Genomic DNA, 21,309 nt, shown 5'->3' with positions numbered 1-21,309 from the left:
CTACACATGATGAGGTTAAACAGAAATGATATAAAGATAAAAATCAAACAGTAAAGAAAAAAAACTTTATGATTGTTTTTTCCCCCTCTTTTCAACAGAAAGGAAGCTGGAAATTGGATTTTCAGAGGAAGACCTGTGACCATGGAGACTACGCAAGCTTTTCCTGTCTTTGTTCGAAGTTTTAAGACTTCTTTTAAAATGTGAAAGTACAGCCATAATTATAGCCTAAATTCATCTGGGGAGCAACATGAATGCCACTTACCACATGTGTAATGATCATAGCTCATCTTCAACTGAGTTAAATACAGTCCTCAGAATGTGGTGATGTACCACACATTATAATCCCAAGAACTTTTACAGACACATTTCAGTGTCTCACTAAAACGGTTGAAAAGTATATATAATAAGACTTTATGCATGGTATTGTTACATGAGCAAGAAATATCTAGAAAAATAAATATTAATTTTTATTTTGTAAATTGTATCTTAGTGAATCACAAATTTGTATGTGGCTGATTTAATCCTTGCATGTTTAGCAATGTATAGCAAGGCATATTGCCTATGCTTTAAAACTGATTAGGTCTCCCTCTCCCCCTCTCTCTCTCTCTTATATTTTTTTATTAACTCTGCTGTCTGCTAAAACAGTTTTGCTCTTCTTTAGTTCAGTAGTGTATCAAAACCTTAAACTGTTTGCTAAAGAAAGAATAAATATATCTTCAAAGTTAAATCTAGATGGAGAGAGAGATTATTTTTAAGAGATCTCAACTCATGTTGAAGTGTCAGTGTTGAAATGTACATTTATATTTGAAAATTAGGTGAGGTAGACTGTGATTCAATGCATTGCTGTTATGATCCAGCAGATGGCCGTAATGATTACTTTATGACAATGGGAGCAAGCGACTCGAGTCAAGTAGTGTGATGGCTATATCTGTTCTATGGTTTAGTGTGAATTTATTTCTATGGTAAATAACTCCGCTATTTGTTGAGAGGAATGGAATTACTGGTGACCTAAAGTTCCATAGATTGACGAAAGTTGATCTATAGTTAATAGTAGAGTTAAACATCTCTCTGCTGTTTTGATTATGATAAAACCCTGGGCTTCAAATTATTTTTGTTACAAACCCTTATTACTGTTTAGTACAAACATTACTGAATAAAATGAGGTACTATGTAGTGACCATTGACTGGTTTGTCAGTCTGGATTTTTGGAAAAAGGGCTATTTAATTTCATCTTGAGCTTTTCATAAACAGGGAAGTGACAACCCTATAATTTCCATATTTTCTTCTTATTTTAACACCATATTTAGAGTCTCAGAATATTTCGAAAAAAAAAACCCACTCGATTAAACAGCGTTAATAATGACTTCTTCCAAAAACAACTTTGATTTACCACATTTGGCTTCTCAAAAAAGCCTCTACCCCTTCTGTTAACGTTTCGCAGATGTTTGAGTTCCGGTATGACACACGTCTTTTTCAGCATGGTGACTACGGCATTACATGTTCCCACGGGTGCGTGCGCAAATTGCCTGCATTATTTAACCCGTGTAATTTTCCTCAGAGGCAGACAGTCTTGAGGAGAAGTTTATGTATAAGGTCTCCTGACTTCTCAGTTTGAGGTACATTACTTATGCTATTTCAAGATGACTCTCTTTCCGCTAGAAGGACGATATTACAATAATAACATCCGCTCCACTTTTCCAAAGAATGTTGTGTAATGTGTACGTGCGTATTGTATAAGTTACCCTAAAGCCAGCGGCTTATGGATGCCATCAGCACGATCCATTCAAGTTTTTTGCAAGTATAAATCTGACTCCTGGGGGTGTGGTTGAAATTCCACCACGCTCTTACAACAGTATATGATTATTTCAAACACTCAATGTAAAGGGCTTTGAAAGAGACAGGACGAGTACTGAGATCCTATAATTATGATGTACAAAGCATGCATTCAAAGGGAGTTGACTTGTTAGCGACAGAATTAATGGATCACATGTCCGTGCTCTTAAAACAAACTAATTGAAATAAAAGGTCATTTAGAGGTTCCAGCACATGTGTGGTGTTGAGTCTTAATCTTGCATTTCTACCAGGACCATTTTGAGCTGTGCTCACACGTGGGGGAAATTTGCAGGAAAATATTAGAGTCAAATGGGAAACACATGATGGCCACTCTCCGCCCGCTGCTGCAAAGCATGAAGGATTACAGAGAGATGTGATTTTCCCTACCCTACCCTAAGAAGTTTAAATTATATGGAATTACATACAAACACCACTGTATTATTCAATAATATCATTTTAACATCCTCTTTTTTAGACTTTGAGTAGTGAGTCAGCATACATGTATTTCTGAATGAGCATGTCAACAAATGTCTTAGATATAATAACCATTCTTAAAGGGCAGATGAAAGACGTGAGTGATGCTCGGCTGGGCGGTTTCTTCTGGGACCTTTAAGTTCAGATTATTATAATCTGCTTGCGGAGTCTTTTTCTACTATATAGTAAACTTTAGCTCTCTGTCCATACCCATGGAGTCCTAAAGGGACAGATTCCTGCTGATTTTCATGTTACTGAACTAGAAATCAGCAATTAAGGGTTGAGAGCAAAAGGATCAGGACACTGGACAATCAGGACTGGATTTTTGTATTTATAGTTTATTCTAAGTGGATTTTGAGTGGGGTCATAGGGCGATTGGACTCGTTAATCTGTGGACCCAGAGATAGTCCGTTATATACTAACAACAAATACTGAAACCACTGCATCCATTTTATATTTGATTTAATTTTGACACACCTGTTACTGTATAGTTCATATCTTTCTTTAGTACTCTAGCGATAACTGATAGTGAATTTTGCATGCTCTCCCACTTTGTTTCAACTTTGCTGCTGTAACACAGACAGCTTTATCAGTTTGGATGGCATGTCATAGCCAGTTAATCAATTGAATATGTAGTTTTTAAAGTAACAGGGCGTATATCTTCTCTGTGTTCATGTTACTGTATCCCTCTGTGTTTTCCTTTCTTGCCTCTTTAATTGAAATCAAATGGCTCAACTGACTTCTCTCTGTTAGCTTTTCCAACACAAAAGTTCACGAAGCCTTAGGCAAGGTTGGATTTCCTTTCTTTTCTTTCTCTGATGAAGGTGAAAATTTAGAACGAAACTAGCGACCGCAGCTGGAAGAGCCTGATTTTCAACTCAGCCCATGCTCCTTTGAAGGCACAGAGTAATCAGAACACAAATTAACACCATAGCTGTAACTGATAAACTCTGCAACACACACACACACACACACACACACACACACACACACACACACACATATATATATAAAGTACAGAGTAGAGTTAATAAAACATTCAAATTTGAACTGTTTGTGTAAAGAGTCTAAACATGCTTCTCTCAACTTTCCCTTCATCTTCCTTCCAGACTCTTAACAACCTTCTGGAATGACGAAATGGAAAAATGAGATTGAATTATTTGTTTGTATTGTTAAGTGAGCTGAATGCAATTTTGTTTTTACACTACATCAATCAATAGATCTCTAGAACAAGCAAGTTACTGTTTTAAGAGCATGGCTTGCATTACAAGTCAACTCAGAAAAAAAGAAAATTCAGATGAATAAACAAAAGCTTTTATCACCACCAAACCGTGATATTGGCCAGTATGTCACATTAGAAGTGGACAGCAGTTTCATTAAGTTTAGTACTGATACTCTTAAACACGCATCTCCTTGTCAACATCAACTTACACTCCACTCCTCAAACATTTGTTTTTGAGGGAGAACTGGAAGAGTTCCTCAAACCTCCTGGCAACTGAACCCAACTCTTGGCTGTCCTCTGGTTCTCACAGTTATTATTATTTAAGTCATTGATTTATAAACCTGAATTTTACTCCAGATCTGTAAAAAAATCTTCAGTTTTGTAAGAGAGTGGTCGCATGGCACATTGACAAGAGCAATCTTTGTGAGTGAACAAATTTATACATTAAGCTGCCTTTTCTCACAGGAAATGTAAACACTAAACAAACTTAAAACATGACACTTGTGACAAAACATTGCTATTTATCATAAGGTGCAGTCTTGTTGTATTTCAGTAAAGTAATATTGACCCGTAATGACTGTAGTGTGTGCACAAAACATCACTCATTCTATACACGAAGGTTTCTCAAAGACCTGATTTGTATAAATATGGCTCTCACATGACTTCCCTGCGGGAAGTAACAAGTTTCAGCTTGACAACACCTTCAAGTATTTATGTTTAAAGGCCACTGTGTTCAGTAGGTTTATAGTTTATTGTTGATCCTCAGCCTGCAGCAACTTATCAATTTTGCACAGGACTTTTTTTGTCTCGCATCCAGCTGGACCTTTGTCTTCAGTGTGATCCTTCAAACTGTTTCCTTCTCTTACAGTATATGTGTTTGCTGTGTCCTGACTCTCTAATTTGTATGATTATTTGTGTGATTTTGAATGGAATGTCATATTTGGTCGAAAAACAGAAATATTACAATGCCTAACTCATTACAGTTAAATAACAAGTGCAGCTAACTGATTATGTATAAATAGTATGCTTGTTGGACAACTGTTGTCAGCATCTTTTGTAATGTTTGTATACTGTATGTACACGTATGTGTGTGTGTGTTTGGGGGGGGGGGGTGTCTTAATCATCCATATTAGTGGTATTCTTGCTTTACACTTTTGTCCAGTCACTGACTGAAGAGTCATTATAAGGAAGGTGTTCTTTCATCCTTACATGGCAAGGCCAACATCTCAGAAGACTTTTTTGAGATTCTGAAAGCTCTGAGTGGGAAATAGGTTTGCTGTGTAGGTGTAATATAATTAAATCTGAAATGTTAAACCACCTGGACTTGAGTCAGGGAGTCTAAATTTAGACATTAGCTTTTCTCTTACCTACACTCTCTCATTGTGTTCATACTGGCTAACAGCTGAGACTGAGCGGCTGAGCTGAACATACTTGTAAGTGCTAAAATAAAGGAAACAGCCATGATGGATAACGTTCAGAGATTACGATCACCATAGGGACATGGGTTATGTTCAGCAAAGCTGTGGACTCAAGTTGCCCGTTATTCTGGCTACCACTGATAAATATTACAAACCAGGATCAGCTTTGGCTGAACATGCATATTCCTTAACTGTGATATCTATGAATTGGTTTGACCTGCAAAGTAAAACAGAGGAGAATTCCAAATCAGTTGACTGCAATATCAATCAAGGCTACAAGCACATAGTTTCATCAAAGCTAGCACTTTTTAAAAAATAAATCCTGTATCTCCAGATATGTTTCATAATAATTTAACTTGTGCTAGCATTGCAGAAAAGTTTTGAAAGTTAGGATACTTGTAACGAGCTCGTCTCCTCCCCCGCCGACTTCAGCCATTCGGCCATCAGCGTCGCCGGTTTTCTAATCACCGGTCTATTCACTCATCACCTGCACCTGTCGTCACTTACATGCACACAGTCACTCTCCCTTACTTAAACCCCTCTGTTTCCTTTGCTCACCGCGAAGTCTACACTAGTCAATGTGTTTGCTAAGCGTTAGTACTTACCTGAGCGTTCTTCATTCAGTTCTGTAAATCCTTTGCTTATTCTAGTACTTTGTTCGTTTGTTACTTTCTTGTATCTTTCATACTCTTTTGGATATTAAACCTGCAACTCTGCACTTGCGTCCTCCCATTGGTGATTCGTTACAGAAGACTTCGCCAGCACATGGACGCAGCGGAGATTCCTCTCCCCATGGACGAGAGTCCAGACCCCTGCGGAGCATCCTCGCCGAGGCCACCCCTCAGCCAGGTGGTAGCGGACCAACAGCGCGAGCTCGTACATCTTCGCACTACCCTGGGTGAGGTAATGCGCCACCTGGAGCGACTTACTGTCACGCCGCCTCCTCCTCCTCCTGCCCCAGTACGCCCTCCAGCGCCCACGGTTGAACCTCTCCGTCTCCAGGATTCACCTGTGAAACTCCCTCTCCATTACGATGGCACACCTTCAGGTTGTCGTGGCTTCATAACCCAATGTCAATTATATTTCGCTCAACACCCTTCTTTTCCAGATGAGACGAAAATTTCGACAATCATCAATCTGTTGACGGGAAAAGCCCTGCAGTGGGCTACCGCTGTTTGGGAGCGAAGGGGAGAAGAGGTGGCGACCTATGCGCGCTTCGAGGGTCTCTTCTGTGCTGTGTTTGACCACCCTGCAGAGGGCAGGGAGGTTGGAGAGCGGCTGCTCCAACTCACCCAGAGTACCGACTCAGCAGCTGACTACTCCCTGTCCTTCCGCATCGCTGCCGCCGCCAGTGGGTGGAACGAGTCAGCCCTGTGTTCTATCTACCGCCGTGGACTAAGAGAAGACCTACAAATGGAGTTAGCCTGCCGCGATGAAAACCTGGGTCTGGACTCTCTCATGGCTCTCTCCATCCGATTGGATCGCCTGCTGCAGGAGCGCCGTCGCACTTCCGGAGTCACCAGACTGCCCATCCCTTCCCGTCCACACTCCGAGCCCGAACCCATGGAAGTAGGCAGCACCCATCTTACCGTCCGAGAACGTCGTCGCCGGATCGAGCAGGGTCTGTGTCTCTACTGCGGAGAGGGAGGTCATCTGGTTCCCAGCTGCCCAATTAGGCCGGTCCGTCCACGTGAGAGTGGGAGAGGAGCGCTCCCCAGGAGCACAGCCCCACGCCATGAGGTAAGCGCTTCCTCCTTCCTCATGTCTGCCCAGCCTTTCCTACTTCCCGTGACGGTGCGCTGCGGTGATTCTTCCCTCTCTCTTACAGCCCTGCTAGATTCGGGGGCGGCAGGAAATTTCATCAGCCGTTCCCTGGTCCGGACTCTCCACATACCACTGCACTGTCTGTCCACCTCCGTGTCCATCCATGCTCTCGACGGCCTCCCCGTGGGAAGTGGTTTGGTCACCCACATCACCACCTCAGTTCAACTCACCGTGGGGGTGTTCCATCGAGAGGACATCCAGCTTCTCGTTCTCCCATCATCAACTTACCCCCTCATCCTCGGTCTTCCCTGGCTCCAGCGTCACAACCCCAGCATCTCATGGTCCGATAAAGAGATCACCTCCTGGTCGCCGTCCTGTCGTCAACATTGCCTCCGTCTATTCTGTGCCGCCACATCCATTGAAAGTCCAAAATGGCGGTGCAGGTTGTGACAATACTACAGGCTGCAGTGGAGCTGTAGAAGGATGAAATGGGGAATCCAAAGACTCCCCAACACCACCACCATCTTCATCATCAACAACATCACCCCCACCATCATCATCATCGTCGTCATCATCGTCATCGTCATCATCGTCATCATCATTATCATCATCATCATCATCATCAGTCAGACACTTTCACAATATTTTAGGAGTTTAAAACATGATCGGGTTCTTGTGACTGTATGTCAATTTCTCTGAGCTGTGACAACTAGTATTGGAGGAGTGGTGAGGTGTCAACTGTAATTCCTCAAGGGCTTTTGTAGTTGCTGTTTCCTGGATTTGCCTCTGGCTGTTGCAGCTGTGACCGCCTTGTTCTCTTCAAGTGGTTGACTGTGGCACCAGCGGGTTTGCCTGATGTCAAGATTTTTATTATTGGTTGTTTAAATTCTTGAGTGGTTAGCATGACAGAGATGTATTCATCATCTCTGTTTTAGCAAGCTCCTAATACTCTGTCTCATGCAATGCGTCTGTCATTCCACGAGATAGTTGGATGGAATGCATCTAAACTGAATATCAACTGTTTGTGTTGCTTTCATTCTTTGTTTCTGACGTTGTGTCGGCCTCCCTTGTAGTTCTCTTTGTGTTTTCTTATGCTGATGCAGTGTGTTGTGCTGGTTTGCTAAGACAGTGATTCAGTCTTGTCAAATTACTTGCATGACAGCTCCTTGTGCAAGCTGACTGGTTACCTTAATGAGCAAATGTACTCTCATATTTCCTTGAATTTTGTTTTCTCTCATAGGAACATTTCTGTTGATCATTCATGCTTGAGCACTTTTTGTTTGTATTTGGTATTACTACCACTAAATCGTTTTGCCTTTCTTCAAAGTTGGTTTGTTTTATTACTTCTTGTAATGATTCAACACATACTGATGTCAAAAGTATGCTTTTCTAATTGAACTCTGGAGTGTTCAAAGCTGGTCATCTCTCTCTTTTGCTAGAGACATGGATAAAATGTGGATAGATATATATATACTATTGTGCCTTGTGTTCAGTAGGACAGGGATTAGCACCAACTGCCAAAATACAAGAAACACCAAAAGAAACTAGGCCATCATATGCCATGGAATATGTTCAAATGTGTATTGGGGGAAATATCTGTTGGGGGTGTGGTACCATTCTTCTCCAAGAGATTCCATCATATGATTTTTTTTATGGCAATATATACAACACAGATATATGTCTTTTTTTATCAACTGTTGAATCTTTTGACTTTCTTTGGCTTTTGGCCTTTCTTTTAAGAGGGTTAACATAGATAGCTAGCAAGTTCAGAGGCATACTCTATGCTTGACAGTTACTTTTAGCTAGTGTCCATCTGAAGCCTCCATTAGGAAGGCCAGGACAGGAGAACTATTTAGGCCACTGGATACTTTTTATCACCAAAGTGAATAACGAGTATCAGTCTGGCACAAAAGAGTGTTGACTGTCTTTGTAATGTGACACTGATATTTTTGAGCACAGCATACATATGGTGAAATGGCAGTGGCAGAACAGTGGGGATTTCAAGAACCTGGTTGTTCATTCAAATTACAACCGACTGGTGGGTGAATAAATCATAGCCATTTTAATTCTCAGACACCAAAGATATTCCATCTACCATCAATGATGCAAACTGTTTGATAGAACGTTCCTATTTGTTTCAAAGATCTGACATTTAACCATAAAGAACTCATTAGCCATTTAAAAATAGAACAAACACAGTACAATGGACACACTGTTGCCTCCATGAAACCTCTTTGTTTAACCTTTGCAGGCTTGTATGATAAGAGGGGGACCCCCCCCCCAACCCCCACCCACATTATGTGCCTATGAAAAAAAAGGGCAAGAGCTCGTGCTACTACAGTCAAAATTCACGTCTCTTCTTGGCAAACTTTTTGGCTAATAAGCGATAACATGGGGGTGTTTCATCAATTAAAGGCATTGTTCTGGAGAGAATTTGTCATTATATGTGAGCTCTGAATAGTATACTCAATTGTCTGTCTCTTTTTCCCCTTACTGGAAATGTCTGACAGCACTGACAAACATATCAGGAAGTGTGTACAATGGAAATATCATCACATTTAATACTCATCATTAATGCTGTTAAAGTTTTAATGACATCCATTTCCTCTGTGAGGAGAACATATTGTTTTGTTTCAGTTTGAGTTGTTTTGACTGTGGCAATTTGAAGTTACCCAAGATGATCGTAGGTTGACCATAGGTTGACCATAGATTGAGATGTTTATGGGTGTTGTTTTACCAAACAACATACATTCATAAGTGCTTGTGACATTAGGATTGTTCAGTGGATATAATGGTTTGGGTCATAGATGTCCCTGATTGTTTTGTCTTATGATGTTTCAGGTTGGGACTGTGGTAGGGGAAGCTCATCTTGGACCAGCACATATGAGCAATGAATGCTAATCTTTGCATTGATCTGCATTGCATGTGCCCTACTATGCTCCTCCTGTCAGTGGCACTGTCGAGTCTGTGTTCTGTAAATAATTAGACAACAGAGATCTAATAGAGTAGAAAAAATTTTTTTAATACCCTTCAATCAGTGCAGTGAATACCTCAGTAAACAGACAGAAACTTGTACTGTTGGTTTATCAGTATGATAAACATCTTTGTGCCATTACAGACCTGCTTAAATTTTTCTTTTGTCATTTTATTCTTTCTGTGGTTACACATCACATATACTTTTTCCCCTCACTCTGCCTTTCCCAGGCCTGTACTCATTGTTTTCAGCCAGTACTAAAGTGAGCAAACATTCATCCTACACAATGATAAAAGAAACACTAACCATAACATGTATGAGGTATTCTTCACTCCCTGATTCAAGCTAAATGTTTCCAGAACAGTGGAAATCTACTGAATAGCTCTCATACTAATATCCTCATACTAAACTGATCTGCTCTGTCAAAGTTTCTGTTTTTTATTCATTGTAATGTGTAATGAAATCTCCATCGACTGCATCAGGCACTCATGATGAATGCAAATAAACATACTGCAGTGGATGAATTTAAATTATGGACTACACTATAGGATTTCAATCCACCATATCTAAATACACTCTGTGAATGCTGTTCTCTGCTTCAGATCAGTTTCTAAGAACAGCATTTCTATGCAAATTAGTATCCTCAGGCCAATTATGCAGAATAAATGAACTCATAGGGATATAATTAATACTTTAATTCAGGTCTTTACATGCAGACTATAAATCATCAAGCAGTCTCTCATGCATTACTCTATTCAGTGAATCATTTGGTTTTGCATATGTAGGTACCAGAGTGCTTTGTGAAAACAATTTAACCATTCTATTCACACAGTGTTTCATGTAGCTTGTTGTGAAATTTTGGGAAATTAAACATAGAACAGTAACAAGAGGGAAAAAAGCCCTCAGACAAAGACATTCTGAACATGTTTATTCCAGTTCTTGTCCTGTCTTGTATCTCGTTGGGCACCCTACTAGCTACAAATGAAAAAATGTTGTGTTTTATTTTTGTGATCCCACAATGTCTCTGATTTATTCTTTGGTAATCTCTGTAAGGGATATGTATATCACCGTTATATATCAATGGAGCTTTACATGTCCTACCCAGGTTCTGATTATAGTCAGCTGTAAATGAATTTGATGTATGATGCTCTGTATTGCTTTGTTGTGTTTCACAGACATTTCTGAAGACTTGTTTTTTTTTAACTGGAGCTATAATTATATTATTTTTTTGCATCCCTGTAATTGTCACAGTACCTGTCTGCTTGTATTTCTCACATGCTGGGTGCAGAGGATGAGGGGTTGATTGATGATGCCTTGGGTGGTTACACATGCTTGAATTCTCTCGTTGCTAAAGAGATGCAATTTAATATATGACATGATCATATAGAAATATTAGTCTTTTCATTGACTGACAATGGAATCATGGATAGTCTTTTGTAAAATTATCCCGCTAAATGTATAATCAACAGAGTCAACAGCCTGGGGGGTTTTAACAACTGAAATTTAGTTATGACTGGAAAAGAGCGATTCTCTGCCATTAGCTCTTCCGTTTTAAGGAGCAGAGCGCTTTCGCTTACGCCCGCCAGAGGCGCACAATCGAGTACAACAAACCACTAGCGACAAGCTTCAATAGCCTGTGTTGCAACAAACCAAATAGATTGTCGAATATATTTTAGACAAATATTTGTCCTTGCGGGGAATATTTCCTCGCAATACAAAACTTTATTTATTTTAGACAACATAGTATATAAATCTGTTGACAGGTAATTAAGAGTTTAAAACGCTTGTTTAACTGGCAGAATATATTTTGAGATGTCAGTGGTATTGTTTCTTTAAAATGTGGTTTCTGCTTTGCTCTAAGGCATTATAAATGCTTATCTCACGCAGACCAAGTTATTTCCTTGATCTACCCTTTGTGTAGGCATGTTTTGAAAAGTCAGTTTTGTTATGTGGAATTTTTTAATTCAACAGTACAGCAAAATGTCTGTTATGATCGCCCTGTAAATATGTCTATAGCTTCAACGCGTCTAACAATAGGTTTCGCGGAGTCCCTGCAGCACAGCGTGCTGTCTCGTGACGCCTGTTCATATATTTATTGCCAACTTTGCCAAATTTAAACGGATATCATGGTTTCCCTGTATTCGTGTAGACGAACAACATTAGCGTTGAGACAAAAGCTGTTCCTTGCACTGTATACATCTCGCTTGGGGCATGTCTTGCTCTGAATATTAAACAAATATGTTTTGGATTAGGTAATGCCTAAAGTCAAGATCAAACACTGTTACACGCATTCGCGGAACAAATATGACGCGCGCTCCCGCAACACTGCAGGAAATGTTCTCTCTGTTCTACATACAGACGTCCTTTACACAGGTCCTTAAAGGGTGGTGTTCGTATTAAAGTAAGTAACCGCTCTAAGGCAACGAGAATATTGACAGTATTGTACTTCTAGAGCTTGAAATTCGTGTGATTATAAATCAGTCATTTATATTTTTCAGCTCCCCGTGAATTTGAAAATATGACTGAAACGCATTAATTCACTTTTGAATTGTATAGATTATGTTTGTCCAGGTAATGTAAAAAATGATGTACAGTTCTATCCATTTTCGAATCAATTTTCTTGTCGCTTGTAACTGTTGCGACGCATCGCACGTTATTTTTACCCAACTCACTCGTTCTGCTCTTCGTTTTGTTAGCATATAGGTGATATTTCGAAGGAGGAAATGTTGTGCTCTGAAAGGACCTTTTGCGATCCATTCAAGCCAACAAGTTTGGAGAGAATGTAGAATTTAATCAATTCAGAGCGTCGAGATGGAGCCCAACTCACTCAAGGTAATATTATCTTCATAGATTTTTTTTAATCTAAGCTTTTTAATAGTTTTAAAGAAGACGCTGTAGCCTAGGCGTAGTACATAATCATAATCATATTTAACTATGCCCAGCACATACATACATACACACACACACACACACACACACACACACATATATATATATATATATATATATATATATATATATAAAACCAGAGATTGTTATATTTTACTTTCCATCAAAAGGTAGTTATTTTTTCATTGATACAGTACCGCATTGTGGCTATGGGATATTTTAAGTTGGGCATTTGAAGTTGTATTTATAGAAACTGTATTTAGTTATGACATAAATGGTTTGTCGCAACTGTGTAATTCTGCCTATTTATTATTATTTTTTTTTTTTTATTTCAGTGGGTAGGCTCGTCCTGCGGTCTACATGGACCGTACGTTTTCTACAAAGCTTTTAGGTTTCACCGGGACGGCCGAACAAGGATCTTGTCCCTGGGAGATTTTTTCCTTGTCAGATGTCAGCCTGGGGATCCTATTTGCATAGCAGAGCTCCAGCTGCTGTGGGAAGAGCGAACGACCCAGCAACTTTTATCCAGTTCCAAACTTTACTTTCTTCCCGAGGACACCCCAAATGGAAGAAATGTCAGTCACGGAGAGGTGATTAGCCGCTCTGTTTCCTAGATAGGCTTATCTGAAAGTTGGCATAGCGCAGGGCATTAAACCGCGTGCTCATTATTTTACAGTGATGTCAATAGCACATGCGATGACCCTCGAGCGAACACGTATTCTTTATAGCTAGTGTCGCTCAAGTGAAGCAGGGCGGGTTTAACATTATGAATCGTATCGATTGAGTCTTATGGTTTGTGAAGGTGGCCATGGCTATCCTTGTGATCTAGGACGATTTGTCATCTGGGATGACACTAGTGTATGGGAGTATTTTTCCGACTGGAATTACGTTGCGCTCTTTGGCCCCGAGCGCTGCACGCGGTTGTTCTATTTACAAGGGGAATGGGGGCGCTGAAGGTGTCTGTATTTCTTCACAGCTGTTAAGAATTAAACAATGTTATCCCCGTGCTTCTCGCTGAAAATTGGTAATCGGGTTTACAGATTCTGTGAATAAATGCCCCCTGTGTGACAAGATACTACATACTGAACAATGCAACTGCTGGATAAGAGAAATTAACTTGTTTGCCAAGGTTGAAGCGATTTTACATAGCTATGCAATCAGTCAACATTTACGACACGCCCGGTGCAGAGGGACATAGCCTACTAGGCTACTCACATCACAATTTAAGCGAGCAATGATCTTGTTAACCGTAATTTACTGTGTCCAGATGTTACTGTGACACAAGAGGTGACTAAAATACTTTTCGAGGGAGGGGGCTGGGCCGAGGGAGGTCTCTCCGATTTCAAGATTATTCTGGTGATGTTACTGAGTAGGCTATTGGTAGATAATTAATATTAATAGGATAGGGGAACACGCATGTATGGGCACAGTAACTGGTTATTTAACCATCTCACCTTAAATAACTTATACTGCTACAAGGAAAATAATGCAATAAATAGGTATGCAATACATTAATGTACTGATTACAATAATAAGAGGCGGTTACACAAAAACAGATTTAGTAAATGCGTATACGAATAAAGAAAAAGGTTCCAGGGGTAACATTTAAGCCTCAAAGGCTTCTTAGAAAATAAGAAACAAATGTTGTAGTGAAATATTGGACTAGGAATGTTTCCCACTGCAAAGAACTGTCATACCGCGAAAACAAACCCAGTTTGCTCTCTGTTTACCTATGCAGATACACGAAGTTGCTTAGCGATTAGTGAATTTCCTATGTCTGCTCGCCCTTGATTGAGCAATCATATTTTCATTTCGCGGGATGCAGGTTCTTTATTTGACCTTTGCGCCAGTTAAATGCCAGTTTTTCCCTTTTGCACGGCAAGATAGCAACGTCTGTATAGGTATTGACCGAAAGCGAGTTTACGCACCAGTGAGCAGCTATTTGCCCGATGTGGCATTGCGAGGGTTTAAGCAGGATGAAAAATGTTACCCCCACCCCCCTCCCGGCCTTCATGCTGCAGTTTAGAAAGTTAGTTAATAGCTTTGAAAATCGTTTACTTTCTTATATGGCTGGAAATCTAGAGAACGTCATAATCATTTCTGCTTTATTGACTGCAATACAAAGGAATGTTGTGTCTTTATGGATAATCGAAAGGGCAATCTAACTGTGCAGCTGGGGTTAATGTTCCTAGATTTTTAGACCAATAAGGCAGCTGTTGGCAATTTGAGCAATTTTGCTCACATTTACATGTACATTTACGTGTACATTGGTAAACTGGCATAACTCCAGTCCTTCAGTTGGGAGAGACCCCATCCACAAAACATCTTTTTGAATATTTTCACAAGCTTCTGTTTCTGACACAACGCAGTGTTTCAATTTTGTGAATGAACATAGGACAGAAATGTCACACTGCATTTCATGAAATGGTGTTCACAATTAGTTTTTGTGCCATGGATTAAGGCCAGCCTGTGTAAGTTTGTTTACAGTATAACATTACAGTACATTCCAGGATCTTAGAGTATTAATAATGCAAAGTCAGTTACAAGACAGATGTTTTGCTTTTGGTTAATCATTACGCAGCAGGCTATGTTCTGTGTGTGATGACTATTTGTCCCAGAAATCCCCTGCACTCCAGTGAAGTCACTTGGAGGTAATAGACACACAGGAACAGTGGTGACGATTAAAGCTGTCCATTCTTAAAGATAAAATGAAAAAAAAAATGTTTGAGTGTACTTTTTGTACTCTAGAAGCTGATTCCCTTGGCCTAATTCTTCACTGACAGAGACTAATGACTTTGATGTTAAACAAAGAGATGTTTGGCTGCAGAGTACACTGTTTTCCAATTGTAATTTTTTCTGCGTAGGTTGTACGAAACCTGTTACCACTTAATAGTGTCAACATAACAAGCTGTTCTGTTGTCAAGTTAATTGCTTACCCATGCATTTCATTTCAGTACTTATTTGAATGATGACGACCCAGTTGAATTTTGACAATGGCTGTATTTCAAGCTGCAAATTCAGTCCAGTTAGCTTAGATTCAGTCATTTAATGTAACTTGTAAGTGTTCTCAGTACCTTTGTGAATCTTGGTTATTAGATAACTAACTGAACTTTGAAATTATGACCTGGCCGAGTGACTGTCACAACTGTATTTATATAAATTGTTTTGTCATGTCAACCCATGTGGTAGATGTGAACCTAACTTCCCCACTTTGGATCACAGTTATCTTTTTGTATCTGAGTTTTGATGAAAACGTTGATGTTTGTAGTGTACACAGCTGTAAGATAGTGCATCTGTCCTTGGAATCAGGCCATTAGCTTTTCTCTTGAAGTTGGATCACATTAAGATTCTTGTCCATTCTTTTCCATAGAATTTCATAGCAGTAGCTTGAACATTGCTAGGAATTTTTGTCAGAGGCAGGAGGAGGGATTATCTCCTCCACAGCATGTGGGTATTGCCCTTGAGCTTCTACCTGTCTTTCTATGTACGAGTGTAAATTATTGACAGATTTTTGGATTTCTCATAAGAATTGCATCATTACCATACCTCAGTACACCTCAGGTACTCAGAGTTAACCCAGACATGCAATATGAATGTCACATGAATGAATGAATGAATGAATGTATTCTTATGTTCTCACGCTCTCATTTTGTATCATTGTGCAAACATGCATACTGATATTTTCACAGAGTTAAACAATAACAAATGCAAGAATCTTGCCAAGAGTTTTTCAAGCATTAATGTAGGCTTTAATGAGAATGCAATCACATTATAAGGCAGTGATATCATTTATTTGAATGAATTTGAGATTTCAGTATTTTATTTAACAAATAGAAAAATTACCCCCTAAACAATTACATGAGCAATGTGTAAGCTATCATTAAGTTAAGCCTGTGTACTAGTAAATATGTAGGATGTCAGTGGTTTTATATTATTATCGGTTAACCGATAACATCAACCGGTGGATGATTATTTGAGAAATACGCAGCATCAGATAATTTGTATTAGAAGAATCTGGCTGTTGCTTAGCTGTTCTACCCTCTTTTGATTCCCCAGAACATGTCTGCAATTGACCTGTCAAAACCACTGCAAAGAAACATCCTGTTTATTTAAATGAAAGCATTGTTTCCTTGGGGATATATGGTGATGTGACCACAGTATAATTCATGACAGTAATTGTCGTCATTTTAGGATAGTGTTCCAGTAAGCACTGTGAAGCTGTATTGTGAAATCCTTGAAAATGATTATTCAGGAACATTGAACAGTTTGACACTCCCATTGTTATTCTCAGTAATCGGTTTCTACATTTCACTACATTTTACTGGAAGACTCTGATACAGATGTGATGAGGAAATATGAAATTCCCATTGTCTGTTACTGTGTGAGTGTAAAATGCTCTAAGATTCAGAGTTATTAAGTGATGGGTAGGCTGACAGACCAACCACCAGAGAATCATAAAGTGTTATACTTTGTGTGTTTGGGTCTCTTTTTCTTCCCCCACCACTCTCCCTCTTTATATGTATGTGTTTCAATATTTCTAAACGTGTCTAGGTCTTGTTCTGACAGTCACATGTGCAGACCAGATTTCCAAACTCAGCAGCAATCTGCTGCCTTTGCTTGTGGGATAACAATTCTTTCCTCCCAAAATGGAAACACTGTTCAGTCCATCAGTGCTACAAAACACCAACCAAACACCTTTGCACAGAGCGATAGCACTGTTGGAACTCCGAGTAACGAGACCTGCCCTTTGTTTTCACTCACATTTTCTCATCATGGTCTGAATATTGTGTTAGCTGATGGTATTAACAAGGTTTTTTTTTTCTTATTTTTTTAAAACACTGAACGCAGAGGAAATGACTGCATTATTACTCTATTGTTAAAGTGTATTTTTAAATATACACATTTCTTGTGTTTCTTGAAAACTGATTTTGAAAAACTGAAAAATTTGAGAAACTGAGAAACACTTGAACAGTATATGACACATCACTGGATACAAGACTGTTGTTGCTTGAAAGCTGAAGTCCTTTGACTCTTCTTGTTCCTAAACTGTAACCCCCTTCCCATCCTCTCTTCTGTTAGGATGAGGTCATCGCAGTATCAGAGAAAGTGATTCTCCGGTTAGAGGACTTGGTGAAATGGACGGTATGGGATTTTTCAGGATGGGCACAGGGAAAGCAGACAGTGCCTTCCAAAGTTCCCATCCTGAAAGAACTGGACACCAATGGGGGCAATGGGCCTCACCTCCACAGGGGCAAAGACCCCTCTCCCTCGAGTGGCCTGAACTTCAAAGATGTCCAGAGAGAGAAGGCACAGATCGGTAAGAGCGACATACATCTTTCATTCCTCATTCTTCTTTGAAGTCTCTTGCTTTCTATTCATCCCGCTATGTGGTCTCACTTTACCCTTTCTCTGTCAGTTTGCCGTTGTTCGTGGTTTTAACTTTACTTGATGGACCACACTCTATTCTAAATTCAATCATATTCACATTCATAACTGTTCATATTCATATTTATGGAAGGCAAAAAGTAGTGAAGGAAGTTAATAAGTACTTTAAACCACTTAAAGGGATGACAGTCACTGTGTGGTGAAACAGATAACAAGGTGGCAAAACATGCTTTGAAGTTAATTACTGAACATTGTCATCAAGAGAATGTGGAATTCATGCTCACTGACATATGACGGGTTAAATGTCCAGTCCATTGTAAGCTAAGTTGCTCTAGTTCAGTTTAGTTGCTCTTGTTTTTCCAGTCGTATTCTGCTCAGATCCTTTATGCTGATATAAACCCAGATTTAGTGTTCAGCATTTGATCAGGAGTTTGGTTCCATGTAGATTTTGTAGGCTGTGTAAGATTTGGCTCTGCACAGCAGATTGATATAACAGACTTGAGGACTTGTGAAATCAGTTGCTTTTAATAATGTGCGTCAGATTTGGAATGAATCATTGCTTGCGTAAATTATTATGTGTGTGTAGTACTAGCGTAAAGTGTGTCTGTGTGTCTGCTTGTGTAAATGTGTGTACGTGTTTGTGTGTGTGTGAGTAATACTCTGCCTACGGATATGGAACTTCTTGTCTGCACATTAAACAGCTGAAGAACAACTGCATATTTCCATTTCAACTGTTTGTTCATACATGGTTATAGGAGCTGGATCACATTGATGTAATAGATGGTGAAATTCATTTTGCATTGAGAACTGAATTTTCCCCTTGCTTAGCATATGTGATTGAATGATTGTGGTGAAAAAAAGAAAATATCCAGATTCTGTATTGTTTTCTTGTTACTAATACAGTAAGTCATGCCACCCCTCATCCTCCATCTATGTACTGAAGGAAAACTTTGTTTGGCAAATCTGTTTCTTGTCATCTAATAGTGCTGTAATCATGTTGATTCATGAGCCTTGGCAGTGGCACAGTTATGTGTGTGTGTGTGTGTGTGTGTGTGTGTGTATGTAGGGAATTTTCTATGTGTAGGGAATTTTCTTGGGCGTTTATTTGCCCTTGGGCCCTTCTGTCTCCTATTGCGTAAATTGTTCATACACACACCAAATTAAACAATCAATAATGCAGAGTATTCTCAGTAGAACACAATTACAACTGCAGAATAATCAATAACCACAACACATGAGAGACAGAGAGAGAGAGAGAGAGAGAGAGGGAGAGAGAGAGAGAGAGAGAGAGAGAGAGAGAGAGAGAAATGCACCCTTTGAATGGACATAAAGTATTATGAATAACCCAACAGTTTTAGTCTGCTTTATTGATCAAGCCCAGAGCTTTTAGTCCACGGTCAGTTCTGATGTTTGGCTCATAATGGGATGATGGAACAATTTTAGAAAACTGTTTTGAGATTAGGTTGTCTGTACATGAAACAAACAGAGTTTTTCTGTCATATTTATCAAGGCCAACACAGTCAATGTTAGAAAGCCCTCACTACAGCCATAGTAGCACAACCTATATCAGCTCAGTTTCATGTTGATAAATGTGATAAGTGTGAAGGATGGCGTGACTTCACAGTTGATACTTGATCTGACCTCACTTCCTCTCATTTGATGGGGTACATATAGCTGATTTTATCCAGATGTCATAGCTTTGTGAATGATTTTATAATGACCCACAAACATTTACATTGCATGTAACTTTGTTATATGAAGCAGTATTCTGTAAATATCAAGTTCTTCTGTAAATATAAAGTTACACAGAGCAGCTGTAAAGTTAATGGCAAGGGCACAGCAGGACTAATGGCATTATCATGCATACATGGAGCAGCTGATGGAACATCATCCACCCAATACAACTAGGTCTATAGACCACAGTCCAGAGTCCTCCCAGAGACTTCAGTGGATTCAGGTTTATTCTGGAGGACATGAGTGTATTTGCTGACAGACAACAGGCATATGAGACAGTATGAAGGATTTTTATTATAGAATAATAGAGAATGACTGTATTGTTTTTGGAGGTATTATTGTTGGGTCAAATGACAACATGAGACTTAATAATGTACAAGATAAAGCATGTACAGCTGTCTCCATCTGTCCCACAGAGGATATGCCGAGTATGTATGTGTATGTATGTGTGTGTGTGTGTGTGTGTGCGTGTGTGTGTGTGCGTGTGTGTGCGTGTATGCGCGCGCGTGTGTGTGTGAATTTGTGCGCTAGAGACAATGAGAGGGAGGGAATCAATTGAAATTAAATAAGTAAAATGGTTGTGTATACTGTGGGAAAAAAAATAAGAGATAGAGGGAGAGATACTTGTGAAAATGATGATTCAGTTCTTGCACTCAGGTCATTATCCAGCAGCCCTTGCTCGGTGAGCTGATGGTAGTGATTGCGCAAGGTTACACTGCCACAGCTAGAGGGGATGATGATGTAATCACTATTTATCCTGTGACTCCGGCAAGTGGGGGAAACAATACACTATATCCACCACTACGAAATGCTACAGTCAGCAGCTCTCTCTCTCTCTCTCACACACACACACACACACACACACACACACACACACACACACACACAAAATATGGTACATGGGCCAACACTCAATCGTTATTCAGGCTTTTTTCTCTATTGATAGTAGCTTATAATTTCCATCAGCATGTTTGCACGAGCATTTTGCTTAACACTGATATTGGTGCAAAATGCGTACAATTGGTGCACTATTAGCAGACTCTTTATTAAACCTATGATCAGTGTCCCAGCCCTATGTTATGAAGTTATTATACACTCTGAAAAAGTAAATTTGATGTTATGTATGAGAGTGTTTCTTACAGAGGGGAAGGCATCCTTTGGGGTTAGAGAAATATCGGAGGAAAAACTGAGTTGTAGAAAAATTCATTTGCTGAAAGATTTGATCATCCATATTGTTACTTTGGAGTGGAGTGCTTCAGACTGAATATACTTGACATTTATAAAGATTTTTATTTATGGTCTGTTTAGTAGCTAGATATAAAAAGGAGTCTGATGTACACTCAGATTGTAATTCAAGTTGTGATTGTATCTCGTGTTGTGGTGTACCATGTTTTCAAGTAAGGTTCAAAATTGGCAGATAGTTGCTCAGCTGAAAGTCATTGTGCTGGGAATGTTTCTCTCAGTGTGTTCTTAATGTGCAGATGCACAAAAACAGCAAGATGACAAAGTAAAAACAGATGATCTTCAAACTTTCATAATCATGCACAATGATACATGACAATATAAATACAAATAGTTTTGGTTTTCTGTAGCCATGACACAAGCACATATAAAGG

General features: G+C 39.4%; 1 protein-coding gene across 1 annotated transcript in view; it reads left to right on the top strand.

Moving 5' to 3' along the window:
• The first annotated feature begins 12,041 nt into the window (after positions 1-12,041).
• Positions 12,042-21,309, top strand: part of LOC115822065 (AT-rich interactive domain-containing protein 5B) — a 39,599-nt gene continuing 30,331 nt past the window's right edge. Inside the window, exons 1-4 of the mRNA XM_030785713.1 lie at positions 12,042-12,086; positions 12,382-12,517; positions 12,910-13,164; positions 17,654-17,891. Coding sequence (XP_030641573.1) covers positions 12,497-12,517; positions 12,910-13,164; positions 17,654-17,891 — 514 coding nt within the window. The 5' untranslated portion in view covers positions 12,042-12,086; positions 12,382-12,496. The remainder of the gene's footprint in view (positions 12,087-12,381; positions 12,518-12,909; positions 13,165-17,653; positions 17,892-21,309) is intronic.

Source organism: Chanos chanos, chromosome 10, assembly GCF_902362185.1.
Source record: "Chanos chanos chromosome 10, fChaCha1.1, whole genome shotgun sequence".
In the NCBI taxonomy this organism is placed as follows: domain Eukaryota; kingdom Metazoa; phylum Chordata; class Actinopteri; order Gonorynchiformes; family Chanidae; genus Chanos; species Chanos chanos.
Note: the sequence above shows the minus strand (reverse complement) of the source record. Positions and strands in the feature narration are given on the sequence as shown.